This window comes from Podarcis filfolensis (assembly GCF_964270895.1).
Source record: "Podarcis filfolensis genome assembly, chromosome: 2".
NCBI classification, from domain to species: domain Eukaryota; kingdom Metazoa; phylum Chordata; class Lepidosauria; order Squamata; family Lacertidae; genus Podarcis; species Podarcis filfolensis.
In genome coordinates this window covers 122,184,483-122,201,998 of record NC_139605.1, presented here as the reverse complement: position 1 = coordinate 122,201,998, position 17,516 = coordinate 122,184,483, and the positions used below count along the sequence as shown (strand labels likewise).

The 17,516-nt window shown below is 43.5% G+C and overlaps 1 protein-coding gene across 11 annotated transcripts in view; it reads right to left on the bottom strand.

Annotated features, from left to right (window-relative positions):
• The window catches only part of SPRYD3 (SPRY domain containing 3), a 43,184-nt gene that overhangs the window by 3,319 nt on the left and 22,349 nt on the right, over positions 1-17,516 (bottom strand). For all 11 annotated transcript variants that reach the window (XM_083599787.1, XM_083599791.1, XM_083599792.1 and 8 more), the window contains exons 7-10: positions 11,285-11,434; positions 8,401-8,458; positions 2,031-2,150; positions 937-1,091 (exon numbers count right to left, since the gene is read on the bottom strand). In XM_083599787.1, coding sequence (XP_083455913.1) covers positions 937-1,091; positions 2,031-2,150; positions 8,401-8,458; positions 11,285-11,434 — 483 coding nt within the window. The remainder of the gene's footprint in view (positions 1-936; positions 1,092-2,030; positions 2,151-8,400; positions 8,459-11,284; positions 11,435-17,516) is intronic.

Here is a 17,516-nt window from a genome sequence, read left to right as displayed (position 1 = left end):
AAAGATTCTAGCCTCTATGGCTGCAAAGCTAGACCTTCTGGTACCTCAGAAACGTGACGGGGGGGGGAGCTAAAAGAAAAAGCTCCCAACTCTAAAATGAGATTCTGTGGCCTGAAGACATTTGCTCAATGCAAGTAGTTTTTCTCTAGCTACACATTATGAGAAGCAAGTCATGAGAAGAAATGCCCAGATCATTGAAAAATGTGCTTATTCTTTCCTCCCTGCTTTATATTTTAGAATTTCAAAAGTTATTGCCACATATTTATGTTTGCAGCCATTAAGGACTAGAAACCATTTTGAATAAGAAAACAAATGGAAGCCAAGAGCTGCAGGTGTTAAATGTTAAAGTGAGATACCGATACTCACATCCCTATTTGTGATCAAGTATCTTCCAAAACTCTTGTATTACCTGCTCAATAGTGGAAGCTACTTGTGGAACCACTAATATGCGGAAAATAAAAGTCAGAATTATATGCTAAGGGAACCTACATTCTGCAACCAGAATTATTCAAGTCACCAACCAGGAGGAAGGGGTACAAGCAGAAGGGTAATGAACACTGGTAATGTGCAAGTTGCAAGGTAGCCTTCCCCAAGGCCGTGCCTTCCAAATCTTCCTGGAGCACAAGCCCCATCATTCCTGAACACTCGCTGTGCTGGGTGGAGCTAATGGGAGGTAAAGTTCAAAACATCTTGAGGGTGCCCTGTTGGAGAAGGCTGTTGCAAGGGTAGGGCTGAACCAATAAACCTGATGCATGCATTTCCTAAGGGAACTTAGGCTGCTCTGTTTCTTGCTTCCAAATAGAAGCCATTCTACTTTCTCAAGCACTTCCTGATTTGGGAAAGGGACAGTTCCACTCTTCTAAATGATGTGTTTTAATTCCATTTGATCTTGACAGAAAGAAGTTAGTCTTATCAGTAACTCTTGCTGGCACTTACCACCACTTTCTTGCCTTCATGTTCTTGCTCCATGTCTTCCCCATCCTCCTCCTCCTCCTCCTCCTCTTCAGCTTCCTGGTGCAAGTAAAGGACATTCCTCACGCCTCGCGGTTTGGCCTGGATAGCCACCGTGTCACAGCTGTCATCACTGTCACCTGTAGGGCACCCACACCCCTATATAATTCTTGCCATGAATTTATGCACGCCAGTCAACTACTACAGGAAAATTATTCCAAGGGTAGGCTTGACAGCCACAAAACTGCCTCTGGCTCAGATCTACAGTCACTAAGGAAGCTTCCTCCCCTCAAACCCTTTAATGGTAAGCACAGCTTCCCTGCCCTGTTCTCTGTCTAGCACTGGCAATGAAGAGCCTTTAGAACTCTTGCTTTTAGAGAAGAGGGTGGCAGGAACACTCGGCCATCAGAATCCTCAGGGAAGAGTTCCAACTTCAGGAACATGGCAACATTGGTCACCTTGCACAGTAGAAGGACCAGGTGAGGAAAGTACGAAGATACGTTATCACAATGCCACCATGCCGGTTTAATCCAGGCTTGTAAATGAGCCAGCTGCCTTGCCACCAGTGGAACTAAAAACTGCCTCTAAGTAGCCAAAAAGTGAGTCTTACGGAAGTTAGGTTTTAAAAAACCCACCACCCCAATCTGCACACACACAAAAGTTTAGACCATAGATGACCAATATAAACATGCTAAGATTTCAGCTTGCTAACATGTCCTATTTGTCACAGTGGTATTATACAATGTACTAGAGAAAATAGATTAGTCCTAACACTACTACTACTACTACTACTACTACTACTACTATTATTACTACTACTACTACTACTATACCCCACCCATCTGGCTGGGTTGTCCAAGCCCCTCTGGGCAGCTTCCAACACTTACAAAAACATCAAACATTAAAACTTCCTGATACGGGGCTGCCTTCAGATGTCTCCGAAAAGTTGTCTGTAGAAACTTGCCAATGCAAATCAAGCTCTGTTCACACAAGCATGTTCTGACTCAGAGCCGTCCACTGCGATGTATTTATTGCTTGCTTTACTTAGTATCATGATTCACCAAGTTCTAGACACTCACCTTCGCTGTCAAGGATGTAGTCACGCGGGAACATGATCCCACAGCCCATAATGTCTCCCTTGTAGCAGCGAGGCCCAAAGGGGTCGCCCACTCCACTCCCATGAAAGATCTTGCCATCATCTGCAAAAGAGAAAAGATGCACCATTGATAAAGTCTAGGAACAAATCTGGAAGAAAATGCTGACCTCAACCAGCACATGAGACTTATGGGTATTCCTGCCTGCCCCCACAATACCAGCAAAGCAAAATGCTGATGTCTCAAAAGCTCAGGTGGAGATGCCACAGGTATCCCCTAAGCCACACTGTCCAGCCAAACCATACCTCATCGCTTGAGCTTGGAGGGGGGTGTTATAGAGCATGTATGTATGAATGAAAGAGAAAGAGAGCATATCTATATATACACACACACACACACACACACACACACACACGGGTGAGCAACCTGTGGCCCTCCAGAAGTTATGGGACTCCCAACTCCCATCAGCACCAGCCACTATGTTCCATGGTTAGGGACAATGAGAGTTGATATAAAGGGACTCTGCCTAACTTTCAATTCACTTGGAGGCTTTCCAGTGTTTACTCAGACACGCTCAAGGATTGCATAACTCTCTTGTTCCCAAGTCTTGGGAGCTCTGCTGAGCTGTGGACTAATAGCTATGGGAGTACAGTATTCTGGAACCTGAAACATCAGCCTCAGGGTTTTATTGTGATTAGTATCCAAAACATGGCCAAAAATCAGAGAAACACTTAAGATTTTCATGCAATTAGATTAGCTGTTTTAAGAAAGCTTCTCCCACCACAAAAGTTATACAAGTTCAGCTCAGCTCTATTTTCTAGGCCGTTTTATTCCAATGCCATTAAGGATACTGACAGTCAGATGCTAAGTACAAAAGGTGAGATGTAGAGAATTAGGGTGAAAGTTCACCATTTCTACATTAAGCAAGCAACTGGATGGTGACTGAACAGTGCTGATATGCAATGTGGGGTCTTGTTTGTCATCAGAGATGGGAAATCCTTTCAGCAAGACTGAAACTTCATTTAAACCATGGTCACCTTTGAGACAACAACCCCACAACTCACTTTATGTTTTTTCAATTTTTCATTTCATGTTTCATGAATTTTACACATTCAAAGGATGAACCAGAGGTAGATGCAAGCTAGAAGTATACACGGTTCTTAACATGATCAGAATTTTCTTGACTCAACTATCAAAAAACCCTAGCATGACATTCATAACTGAGAAATGGTTCCAGGAAGCAATCTGGGATTCCTTGTACATGAAGTCAGGAGTGTATATCTCAGGGTAACAGCCCTGAGGTAGGTAACGATGAATCATGATTTGTGAAGAGCCTGGTTTCAACTCCTAAAGCACATTTGGCATGATGGCTGAGTATGCCTCCCCAGGGCTTGAAGTGCTAAGAAACTTTCCCATAATGCCTGTTCACCATGCAGTCCCTCCAGGGCCAAACAAACTGGTTCATTCAATCAGGCACACTACCCTGCCAGGCCAGAGAGGGCAAACACACTATTCGACACCCATGATCAAAGACAGGCAAGTTCTGAACCTGGTGGTCCAAACAGTTCCCTGCCTCCAGGCAGACAAGAACAAAAGGGAGAAGGGAAGGGGGGACCCAGACCACTTGAAAGGCCTTGGCACTCGCTTTGTCTCTCCAAGTTCAACTATGCAGCGGATGCGGGCGCCCGGAGCAAAAGGCATGTGGCCAAGGTCCTTTGTCTCCATGAAGGAGGGAGGTTTGTTCAGCAAAAGGGCAGTAAATATTTTCCCATGTTGCCAAGGAAACTTTGGGAATAATGTTGTGTAAACATTCCAGAGTGTGTCTAAAATAATGAAGGCCGTCCAGCAAGAGTGCCTTTTAGGGAATCCCCCTCTGCTCAACAGGCACAGGCAAGGAAATCAAAACAGCAGGCTGGAGAGGGAAACGCCTACAGGGCAAAGAAGGATGAGGGATGGCCTTACAGGGGAGGAGGCGGAGGTTGAATGCACCTTCTCTCGCTAACGCTGCTGTCTAAGCACTCCAGGAAGGAGATGCAGGCTGCCTTCTCTACGCAGAATAAAGTAGTATAAGATGCAACTGGTTCAGAGGACTTCAGGCTGAAGGTGGGAATATTATTTTGAATGCTCCCTCAAACTCCCACAAATAACTAGTACAGTCAAACCTCAGTTGTCGAACGCAATCCGTTCTGGAAGCCCACTCAGCTTCTGAAATGTTCGAAAACCAAGGTGCAGCTTCCGATTGGTTGCAAGAGCTTCCTGCACTCAAGCGGAAGCCACATCGGATGTTTCAGCTTCCAAAAAACGTTTGAAAACCAGAGCGTTTACTTTGGGGTTTTCGGCGTTTGGGAGCCAAAATGTTCCAAAATGGAGGCGTTTGGGAGTCAGGACTGTAACCCAGCTCACACTTTGCAGTGCTGCTTTTCTATTTGTGGGGAGCTGTCTTTGTTTGCTTTAACATGGGGAGGAATTTAAACAACATGATCCTCAATGTACCATCTGATATGGCACTGTCCATTCTAACTCCCTATTCTGCCGCATGCATGGATCAGTTCATAATGGCTTAAGTGCACCACCCAAACTGGGACTCGGACTTACACTCATTCCTTACTAAGCTCAATATGTAGTCAGTTTTTGTTCTAGGCTACAGCTCATAGAAAGTGGAGAGAGAGCTTAACCGATAGTATTAGTTCATAGGATATTCTGAGACTAACTCAGCGCTGTGAATGCAGCACAGTGCAAGAGCAAAAAGGACTGGAGAGGAGCAAAAGCTCTTTGTGTTTGCTAAGCCATTCTCAGTTATTACACTGAGCAGGAACTTGTAGAGAGGTATCTTGAACTCACATCTATCTCTATTTCCCCTCCCACTCTTCGAACCACGTTCAAAGGGCTTCCCAGCATACCAAGATCCCAGTTTATTTTAGGCAAACTATTTCCCCTAGCAAGGCTCTGGTTATTCAGTAGCAGCAGTGGGATCCATCTCAAAAGTCTGACCAGGAATTAGGCGTGAAGTAACAAGCCAGCTGAGAGCAGAACCCAAAGACACTGCAGCCAGCAAAGTGATTAAGGAAAGGGCAGCTGGAGGTAAGGAAGGCATGTTCAGCAATGGGTGTGTGGGTGGCTCTCCTGGTCTGCTGACCAGAAGGGTTTGATTGTATATGGCTTCTTAGCCATTCAGGCTGCGAGCCAGTCAGGATATAGGATATCAGGAAAATGGCAGAGAGTTTGGTATAGGACTGGTCCATGAGCTCTGGTAAACTAACACACTTCTTAATAGTTTTTTGTTTGTTTGTTTTGAGGGGAGGCAAGTAGGGGGAGGGGGGAAATGATGGAGGTGTGTTGTTGTTTTTGTTGTTGATGTTCATGATGTTATTTTATTTGTACCCCACCCATCTGGCTGGGTTGCCCCAGCCACTCTGGGCAGCTTCCAGGGGATACAAAAACATAATAAAACATTAAAAACATCCCTGTAGAGGGCTGCCTTCAGATGTCTTCTAAAGGTTGTATAGTTACATATCTCCTTGACATCTGATGGGAGGGTGTTCCACAGGGTGGGTACCACTGCCGAGAAGGCCCTCTTGGTAAAATTATGCTTTCCGTGGAGAAAGTATATAGGGAGTTTTTCTCCCTCTTTCATAATAGCAGAACCCAGGAGCATCCAGTGAAGCAGAATTGCTGGATTGAAGCTGAATTGCTGTTATTCTTTGCAGATAAGAGTCAGTCCAGGGCAGCAGAAAAGTTTCAAACTGCTCCTTTACCAAAGCCATCCTATCCCAACAAAAGAGGGAACTGCATTGAACATGTGGCCTGCATGGTGTGCTCGCTCACATATATACAGCCTCATGATGGCCATGAAGTTACAGGGCAAGAGAGTACTGAGGATAGCACCAAACTCAAAATCAGAAGAGGGAGGAGGCAAGCTCAATACAGTAAAAAGCAGCAAAAAGTAGCAGTTTGTTTAGTATGAATGTACAATGCATTTCAACCATGGATCATCCTCAAGGCAAATAATTTTCCTATCTTGTTCTTGGAAAAATAGAGAGAGCATGCTCAATAATATGCTTTGAATACTCTTGGTGGGCTCCTTTACTGTACTAGATAAAGATGTTGATAGGCTCCAGCTCCCATCAGCCCCAGCCAGCATGGCCAATGGTCAGGAATAATGGAAGCTGTAGTCCAATGGCATCTGGAGGGTCACAAGTTGGCCAGTCCTGCAGTAGCTGAAGACCCAAGAAGACCCTTTACCACACAGAAGGATGAGTGGATTTTATTAATCCAGCCTAGAGATACCTTAGTACAAACACATTAAGCACTCTTCATGACACAAACTGCTATTTTATCTCGTATGCTTGCCTCCCAACTCTTCCTCCACTCTTATGAAGTCATGGGCCACTCCTCACAAGGCAGCCTGAGCACGAATGTTGAAGCTCCCAAGTGTGCCCAAATTCACAGCTCTCACCACCAACTTCAAACCACTTAGACTGAGGAGTGAAATCAAGAGTGCATTGAAAAGGAGAAAACATTCGGTTCAAGGATACACAGAAGAGATCACAGGCCAAATCTGCGGCAGATGGTCAAGGCTAGAGAAGCTGAGATGCTTCTGGCTCTCATAGGAAGCAAATCTGCCTCAGCCAGCTGGCCACAGAGTCTGTATCTGAGGAAAAGGCAATCTTTTTACTTTGGTTTATAGCAACAAATCTCAAATTGTGAGAAAGGCTTCTCAAAGAAGTGTGGACAGTTGCCAGAGGCGCCAATTGTTTATCCGTCTTGTATTCTTTTTATAGTGACAAGCTTTAGCAATATTGTAAGCAAAATTATGTACATTCTACCATCTGTTTCAAGAGCAGGAATCACTCTAAGTGAAGAATTCAAATTCACAGGAATCGCAGCTTTTCTTTTTTTAAGTTTCTAGCCCTTCAGCCTGGTGAGATCACACAGGCACGGAAGAAGGGAATGGGAATCTGATAAGGTTTTCCAATTGATGGAGCTTCAGTCTCCCACATTTATTTATTTAACAGGATTTCTATACTGCTTAATTGCAAAAACCTCTTAGCAGTTTACATAGCTCTTTGCCTCTTCCCATGAACAGTTTATCCAATCCACTGCTCTGAGTCATATAGGTTCTTTTTTCAGATAATTATTTTCTCATTGAAACCACCCTGTGCAAACATAACACTTAACCATAGTTCATTGCCTGTTAACCCCGGCAAAGATTCCTGATGATAGTGAAATCTCCTACCAAGCTAAGTCCTGCTCATAGAGATCATTTAGATGGAGGGATCACTAAGGCCATCTTGTCACTTTGCAACCAAGAGGCTGTAAAGTTGGGGGAACTACGTTAATCATGGTTTGATCAGTGCAGATGTAATACAATGTCTAGCCCTGGTTTGCATAATATATTATACAGATGCATGTACTTTTTTACTCTCTGCGATAAATGTATACTGGTCATAGAATTTTGGCTGTAATAAAATGGGAATAATCTTTATTTCTCTATTATTATTTTCTAAGTGCCAAAGGGTCTAGGTACTATACAAGTGCAGAGAGTACACAATCCTGCCTAAAACATAAAGCTCACAGGTCGATAACATTTCCTTCATACGTCCAACCACCTAGTGATGTGAGTTGTTAGAGAAATGGGTAACCTATGGGTCACAGCACAGCTGGGATTTGTCCTGCTTAGTGTACTATCCACATATTCTCAAGCATATTCACATCCTGAAGGGATACCTTCAAAAGCAGTTGCCAAGATCCCCAAGATGCTCAGTAGTTCCTATTTCATGCTTGTGTGATGGAGAATGTGTATTACACCAAAACCTGGTGGCAACTCAAATGTTGCACTTTAAAATCCCCAAACTGCTTAGGGCCTATCTCCTTGTGGCTATGCCTAGTCTCATAAAACAACCCTCTTTACACTCCTGGATCATTGGGGAGAACCTTGATCTGCAGGTTTCATATATTTGCTTTCATAGATTCACTTGCTGGCTGTGCAGAACAAGGGCCTCTGAAGTTGTGACACCACATCTCTGGAACTCTCCCACTCATGAGCTTTGCCTTCCTCAATCCTCAATTGCCCTTCAATCAATCAATCAATCAATCAATCAATAGCTAGCGAAGTCTTTTTGAGGAAGGCATGTGGAGAGGAGACAAGATGCTATTTTAAATATGCTGCATTCATAAAATTTTATTGAACTTGTTATTATTGCTGATTTAGACACCTGTTGTTCAGTTTCCTACTTTCAGAAAAATGGAGGAAGGAAATATACCAAATAAAGTATATCAAGAAACATCATTTAGCCACCAAACCGCTCTTCCCAATGTGCCCTAAGCTTGGCCGTTGGTGCTGATCTTCACTCACCTGCATGGTAGGCCACAGATCCCCTGCTCCAGCCAGGATGCCGGTTTTTCGGGTAGTCCTGGAACAAGAGAGAAACAGAACAAATAATGCAGCGTTACAATTTTATCACTGAAGGTTCTTCCAGCAGAAAAATGACAAGCTGTTAATGCTGTATTTTAAAAGGGGTTTCCACTTGAAAGGTGCTTGATTCCTGCCTCCCACCCACCGCAGCTGCACAGTTCATAGAATCATAGAATTGGAAGGGACAGCGAGGGTCATCTAGTCCAACCTCCTCCAATGCCCAATGCCTCCTCCTCCTTTTGCCCAATGTGGGGCTTGAACCCACAACCTTGAGATTAAGAGTCTCATGCTCTACCAAGTGAGCTATCCCAGCTTCAACATCTTGTTTACTCTCTTCAGCACCAAGATGTGATCACTAAGACATGGGTCCATGCTGAGTCAAGATTCCCCAGAGCATTACCTCAGTACCTCAGAGGGGCACATCCCAATGCTCTGGGGAACCTTGACTCAGCATGGACAGGGATTAGACCCACAAAGCTTTACGGCCACAAAACTGAGGAGGAAGAAAAGCCCTTACTGGAGTAGCCAAAACTCACAGGGTTCCAGCCTGCAGGGCATTCATTAGGGTGACTCAGCAGTACTTTATGGAGTTCCCTGAGCTCAACAACCAGGTAGTGCCTCTCTCACTAGGCTGGAAGGGACAAGAAAAAGACTAAGAAAAGGTTCAAGGAGTCTAAAGAAAAGATGCTGCAAGATCTTCAAATCTAACCACACCATGCCCTTTAATTTAACAAGTATTAGCATTCATTTAACGTGGTTTCTTATCACACTGGAAAGCTTCAGGTGGTACAAAACAAGAGCACTGCAGATATTTTCCTTCAAAGCCCTCATTGACCTGGGACCCACCTGAGTAATTTTACCAAAAGCAGACGACAGCAGACCAACATGCCTTAATTTTATGCCTTTCGTAAGAAATGTATACTTTCTTGTGTGCTCTGCAATTTCAAATGCTAATCTTAGACCTAGCATGTCTTAAGCAGCTCCAGCTCTACAGGAATTAAGGCAGCTAAGGCAAGAGTTATGCCACATCTGCAATAGCTGTGCTTGCAGCTCCAATCAAAAAAGCATCTCTTAAAAAGATGGGAAGCACAAATACACATCATTACATGTGTGTTTTAAAACACAACAGTGTTGGTTAAAAGTTGAAACACCTTAACTTTTTAACAGAAACAGCCACACTGTGTGCCAGTGTGCCAAGAGAAATAAGCATATCCTTGGAGCTCATAAAATCCAGGAAAGCTGCTGCTGCTGCCGCTGCTGCTGCCCATTGTGTCTTTGTGTGATTTACTGCTCTGGTCTTCCCACCGCCACTGTAGGCAGATCCTCCCCCATCTGTACTCCTGATGCCCGAAGTGGCAGAATTACCTACGATCAGTGAGCCATGCAGAAATGTATGCAGTGGGCTCATCTAAGGCAGGTAATTCTTACTATTTCATGCGCTAAATGCAAAATCTTTCTGGTGAAAATCTGAGGTGCTTCCAATTTTAATTCAGGAAAAAAGAAAGTGCTTTAGCTAACAGAAGTTTGGAAACACTTGTATAAGAAAATGAGCTGCACATTACTTTTTAGCCATCACACCCTATCGGTTGAGACTCATAGACTTGGCATGGTAGTCCCTGGGTTCCAGCTGATCTGGAAACAAGTCTCCTACAAAACAGCTTCTGGTGGTCACACAAACACACCCACACCAGATGTAGAATCAATAGATTGTTTAGGGGATAAGTTGTCCTCCTGTAGGGACAGGAACTCAAGGGAGGGTGAAAGGAAGTTGATCCAGTTATTTTTTCTTTTCTTTTTCTTTTTGGATCTTGTATGGCTGCTGGGATTTGCTTGTTCGCTGTAGCAAGATGAGGAAAGAATGGAATGGTGTGGCCTTGAAGGCCAACCCAGCCACGTGAATCCAGACCATGTGTTGAGGCAAACAACAGAACCAGATGGCCACATCAGACAGGAAAGGAAGAGGACAGACGCCAAACCAGCCCCAAAGAACAATCCTGCCTGCTTCTAATTTGTTATCTGGAATTCAGCAATAAGAGAGCCTGGCTCAGAAAAATCTTTGTAGCAGAAGTTGTGCAGGAGAAAGAAGCATGAAAAGACAGAGAACCCCAAGGCTGGGAGGAACCAAGTAATGATCTAGACCCTTGGGGTTCTCCAAAGCGGTTGTCCCATGGCAACACACAAAACTGCCAGGGGTGCCACAAGCACTTGTTTGATATCATGTGGCTTTTTGCACTGAGGAATGTCCTTAAAAGGAGGAGGCTAGCTTAGAGATCTAATTCTTCCCTCATTTATGCAAAGATGAGTTTGCAGGAAAATGCCACCATACCTGTGCAATATGACCATGACACCAAGACTGTGTGAAATGGCTTCTATGTGGCAGCTGAAACATGTAGAGCGCCTCACCACACCATATTGCATGCATAATTTCTATCAGCCGCTGTGTCATTCCACCTCACAAAGAAGCCTCAAACAGACCAAGTTAAAGCCAGCGTTCAAGTGCACCCAGTGAGGTATCTGCTTCAGTTTTTTTCTAACTTCCAACCATTCTTTGTTTTGCAAAAGACACCAGGCACTGCAGAGCTCTTTCCTGGGACTATGTTAGAACTAATAATTTTTCTAGTTCCAGCCTGGTGTCATACTGTAACCTCATTCACATAAGACTATGTGCAAGTGGAAATTTTCCATTGAACATGCAAGTAATCATGCATGCTACACCATTCTTAAGCAGTCCCCAGCCAAATGAGATGGCATCCTGAGCAGTGCATTTGAAGGGGCTCTATTAAGCACACAACACAGCACACTCTTCCCCCCACCACAGTTTTACCTTTCGAGCCAAGCCCAGTGCAATGTAGCATTTCTCTCCTGGATCTACGATCTCAACTTCAAAGTAGTGACTCCTGGTACTTAGTGGCTGCCGAGCTTGGGCTAGACCCACGTCAATTATGCTCTTCCCCTTCCCCACGTACTCCAGGAGCTGCAGAGAAAAGGATGACACAATGATCGGCTGTCCAGATCAGACCTGACAGTCCATCAAGCCCAATGTTGTTTTCCAGGAGGATCACAAGTAAGGCATGTTAATACCCATCCACTTGTTAGTTAGCACCCTCCACTCCAATCATTTGGCAGATTCTGATGTTGCCTTAAAAAGGGTGGGGGAATGCAGTGAAAATCTGCACTTTTCATTTCTGGGAACAGAAACCACATTTTCACAGCTGATGATAATCATCCAGAATATAGCATCATGTTTCCAAACAATTATCATGGATACATGAAAAGAATAACAAAAGGGGTGTCATTCAGCTAAGCTAATTTCACAGAACGGAGAAAGGAATGCAAGTTGGTCGGCAATGGAGAGAGAACTATGAGGAGCACAAGTTACTGGTTGAATGGCTGCATGATAGATAGCTAATTGGTGTGCCTTTAAAACATGTACAAGCAGTTCAAGACAAACTAATGTGTGAAACCATGATATGGAAAATCCTATCCCTGCAAATACTGTATATCCACTTCTGTGCATAAGCACCTTAAACATGCAAGACCACTTTTCTTCAACAAGTTGAAATATATCCAGATGAGGCAGCCTTTTTTTCCTCCTCAAATTTTAGACATATGAACAACAAATGGATTTTAATTCTACATTGTAGCTGTTTTAATTGTGGTACTTTTTATAAACTGCCCTGCTGAAGAGTGGGATATTAGTACAAACAATAAAGAAATAAATTAATTAAGTGGGAGTCCAAGACATGCAGTTGGCAAACATCCTTATCTTATTTTGCAAGTCTCCAGTATTCAAGGTATTTCAGTACTTTAGGAGATCAACATTAAAGAAAAACACTGAAATGTTTTTAATACAGAAAACATACAATTATGTTTATAGCCACAAAGATATTCCATTGTTCATAAATCTGGAAATCCAGCAATACCCCACCCTGAATCTGGCATTACAGGTGGAAAAAAATCAAGGATGGATGGAATCATTTTGAAAACAAAGATATACCATAAGGAAGCAATGCCATGAGCAGCAAAATTGTGAAATTAGATAACATAAGGAAAATAAATCATTATGCATTCCTTATTTTAGCATATTGAGCTAGAGAACTAACATTGTTATTTAACATATACAGATACAGTAAAAGCAAACCATATTTTAATAAACAAGACCACCTTCTCCCCTCTTTTTCTACCCAAACCTTGTCTGCCAGGTACATTTCAAACTTTCGTACACCAGTTTTCAAAGCAGAGTCTTCTGCACAGGTTTCAAAAGTGCTACAAGTGCTAAAAGGGAAGAACTTTTTTCACATATCTTCTCATTTTGCATAATTTATTCTGCATGTGCAGTGAGCGGCAAGGAGGCAAGATGAGCAGTGAAGATCGTGCTCAGTTGCCTCCAGTGTTCCTCTACCACTTCAATTTTTAGCAGAGAAGGAAACAAAGAGTTGAACTGAGAAAATATATGGTTGTATTGAATTCCAGGATATCATGCACCCCCTGGTATTATTGACACTGCCAGGTGTTCCATCATCGAGCTAACACTGTTCTACTAGGAGTTCTATAGCTGTAGTTGCAGCAATGATGTGATCAACAGCTACTGCAAACTTGCATGAAGTATCTTAGTCCCAAGGGCATGGGTGTGCATGCACACAGACACCCCTCATGAAGCACAACCACATATTGAACTAATCTTTCCTGGCTCCTACAGCCCTGTGGAAAAACAGACCATTGACCCTTTCCACTAGCTTTCTGCACTGCTGCCATAGGATTCCAAGAACCACTCATCCATCTAAGCACAAAGCAAACATTTCAAGCAGCTAGAACAGGAAGCAGCTCGACATAAGGAGTGACCTACTCTGACAACGATCTATCCTGGAGGAAGAACAACTCTTAAATGTGATGTTCTTGTGCAAGTTTCAGATGATGTTATTGTTATTAGTAGTTTTATTGAAGGTGGCTTTATGTACAATTTAAATAAAACAATTTAACAATAAAAAGAGATGCCAAACCAGACTGGGGGAGTGAGAATTCAAATGAGAGGGATGGGAAGCACAGGAAATTCAACCTTGGTCTGACTTGGCTATTGATACTGAACTAATGTTCTTGTCCTACATTTCCCTTCCAGATGGTACATATTACTGAGTGATTGGGAAAGTGCCTCTTATGGATGCATCTTGTCTGGATTAAATACAAGCATCTAGCTTATTCCTTCATCTATACATGACTAGTCTTAACTGCTGGTGCTGACTTCTCTTCAAGCCAGTGGACAATTTTAGGGTGCTATTCAGCTTTCTGGGCAAGTGACTATCACTGCACATATGAACTGCATTTAGGGACCATGCTTAGCTCCATGTCCCAATAATACAGCTGGTATACTGGTAGCGAAGTTTCTAGTACAATAGTCATTCTTATGCATACATCTCCCTATAGAATGGGGGACGCGGGTGGTGCTGTGGGTTAAACCACAGAGCCTAGGACTTGCAGATCAGAAGGTCGGCGGTTCGAATCCCCGCAATGGGGTGAGCTCCTGTTGCTTGGTCCCTGCTCCTGCCAACCTAGCAGTTCAAAAGCACGTCAAAGTGCAAGCAGATAAATAGGTACCGCCCCGGCAGGAAGGTAAACGGCATTTCTGTGCACTGCTCTGGTTCACCGGAAGTGGCTTAATCATGCTGGCCACATGGCCCGGAAGCTGTACGCCGACTCCCTCAGCCAATAAAACAAGATGAGTGCTGCAACCCCAAAGTCGGCCACAACTGGACCTAATGGTCAGGGGTCCTTTTACCTTTACCCTATAGAACAGAGGTAGCCAATGTGGTGTCCTCAAGATGTTGTTAGACTCCAAACATCCCTGACTATCGGCTAAGTCTTTAGGGTTGTCCTAAAAACCACGTTTCAGTTCTGGATCTAGGCATGTAATGCAAATAAAGGTGAACTTATTTTCTGCCCTTTAAATTATACTTCAAAATCTGCCCCAGTGGCAGGCCATCTACCATTCCATAATGGGCCAGCCCCAAATCAATCAATGAGAAAGTACATGGGACGATCGGTCTGCTGAAACTAAGCAGGTCTGGTCTCGAGAACCATATGTATGTCACTTTAAGTTCCTTGGCAAGATGAAAAGGCGGGATATAAATTTAAGAAAATAAGAAAGATGACCAACTAGGGCAGGAACAGGCATATATCCAGGAGCCCCTTTGGCTATAGGCAAAAGAGCAGACAAACAGGGTAAATATGCAAGGTGTGTTTACACCTAGCCCTGATGAATCACTTGCCAGGGCTGTCTTTAGAAAGCATTTAATCCCCTTTTAATGGCAGGCCTTTTAAGAACTCCATTCAGTCATCAAAAGTACAGAAGGCCTGAAACAGGAACAGGCTTGGGCCAGGCAGCCCCACCCCACCTGATCTTCATGGCCCCAAGCTTCTATTTTGTGCTGCCCTGCCACCCTAGCGCTGTGCTGAAATATGTCATCCAGTTTCTCAAAGGTTTTCTTCCCTTGCAAAAGAGGCTTCAGCTTTTTTCTGCCTCATTCTCAGGACACTTCAGAATTTCTTTAGGATTTTGGTGGGAATGCAGTCTTAAGCTTATTGTTGTGAGGTGGCCAAGACTGGGGTGGGGTGGGGGTATTTCTTCCCAGTAAACAATTATCCAGCACTCTGCAGCCCCCCTGACTGGCTGCACTTTCTCTCATCTGAAAAGCCCTGGGCAGGCAGGAGTTACCTGATGAGGGCTTTCCCTGGGCCTTAACTGAAGCACAGGCATTCGAGAAGCTTGCCAGGTGCGGAATACAGTAGAGATGATTTGTAGAACGAAATAAATGGCACAGATGAAAACCTGTTGTACACCTCATGTTTGACTGTTTCTGGGTTTAGATAACAAATGAAGTACCGCAATGCTCTCTACATGAGGTGTCCCTTGAAGACACCTTATACTCTGGAAGCTGCAGCTACAGCAGAATGTGGCTTAGCAGCTGCTGAGCAGAGCAGCTTAAAATGCTGCAAACTACTGAGCCCTTTCAAGGTGTTGGCCTTCATGTTTAAAGTTCTAAACTGCATGTGGCCCAAGTACTTAAAGAGGAGCCTCTTCCAGTACTAGCTATCCTGTCCCTTCAGATCTGCGATGGAGGCCCTGTTCATGGTACAGCTAGTAGGCACAGGACAGAGTCTTCTTTGTGGTGGCCCCTGAGTTGTGGAACTCCCTCCCATAAAAGTCCATCTCCCACTCAACCTGTCACTAATCAAACATATTTTTGAGACACACCTTTGTAGCAGGGGATTGTTATCAATCTGATATCCCTTACCTGCTGTAGGTATCCAAGAATTTTTAGTGCTATATTACTGTTATTGTTGTTTAAAGTTGTTCTGATTTATTATAATGATTGTATTTGTATTTTATTGTATGCCATCCTGGGCTCCTTTCAGAAGGAAGGGCAGGATACAAATAACAACAATCCTACTGGTACTGTTGATACAGTCACTGTGCATAGGTTTCTGGAAGCGAGAAGGAAAAATGACCTGGTGTCAAAACACACTATATGAAGCGGACCTGGACAGAGACATGGGCTGATAAGGTGCACTTCTCACAGAAAAACCTATGAAGGTGAATGGCGTCTCCACAAATGTGACATGCAAGTATAGACTTTTGAACCTGACACAAGATTAAACATCCTGGGAGTCTGTGTTTTTATCTTATTTTATTTTTAAAAAAAGTTTCTAGCCCCTATCATGTTGAAAATAAAACTTTAGACCATATAAAGGCAATGTCTGTTGTCATGAGGTGTGTTTTGAAGAGGTGAAGTGATTCAGCCTCTGTATTGTTTCCCTTCTCTCATTATAACCAGAATGGAAATTGTACCAAATCAGCCAGAAAACTGAGAATTTGCATAGTCTGTTCAGGTCACAGAACTTCACTTTCCTGGCAGGTTTAAGGACTTTTTCCTGAAAAACAGGATTCTAAAAAGGCATCCGGGGTGAAGGATTTCATTAATATTTCAAGAAAACATATGAAAGAGCCAGCAAGTTCCCAGCGGCCTGAAGAAGAACAGACTGTTAAGCAACACTGTCATGCCTTTCATAGCAGCACAATAAGCAGAAGTTCACTAGGCAATGTTTTCCAGTCTTCTTTTCCTCATGAAAAGCTGCACCTGTAAATTATTTGTCATGCAGCTGTTAAAGGCACAGATATAAGCTCCCTAGAAAAAAAGGGTGACAGTTCCACAAAAAACGGCCAGCTGCCACCTTGGTGCAAGAGGCCAGCACAAAGCGTGGATGGTGACTGGCCCTTTAGGAAACAGTTTCCATGCTGGCTTTCCTGAAAAGACTAACTGAATGCCTGAGGCTGCTGACTTCTGCCCTCAAGATCTGGTGATGCTGACTTTTACCTCAGGGCTTACTTGCTGGGGACAGAAAACTCAGGCTCATGAAAAGAACTAATGCTGCTGGATTTCTTCAGTCAGAAACACACTGAAGTGGGACGTAATGCAATATACAGGAGAAAATGCTTTTTTAAAAAATCCAGAGGAAATTCCTAGCTGAGAATAGTGTTGTTCAATGACCCCACCAAGTACAAATTCAAAAGCTAGTTAACCAAAAAAAAAAAGAGAAAAAGGAAAGAAAAAAGAGACACACTTCTAATACTACAGGAGGGTGACCATAGGAAAATAGATGGCTTCGGGCTACTGAAACTCAGACATCCAAAATTCCAAGACGACCAGTTTTGAAAAAACAGACACACACTCACTTTCAAGAGACGCACAGCAAATCCAGGCCTACCTCCCACTCTGCCAGCGTGCCGAAAACCCACGCCCAGCCTTTGAAGAGTGGGCTTTTAATAAACAAAATATTAAGTTGTCCAAAGGAAGAATGCAAGTTATGCATTTTATTTTTCCATCAGGCCAGGGAAAGAGCCAGGAAAGGGAGGGAGTTTATGTGGGTGAATTTGGCACTGCAATTCAAAGGACAGAAAGAGGAAAGAGGTTGTCCTGGAAGGATCCAGCAGTCCTCAACCCGTTTGGCTGGGTCCAAACTCAGGATAAGCAGTTCTGTGCATCTTTTGAAAGTTCAGGGCT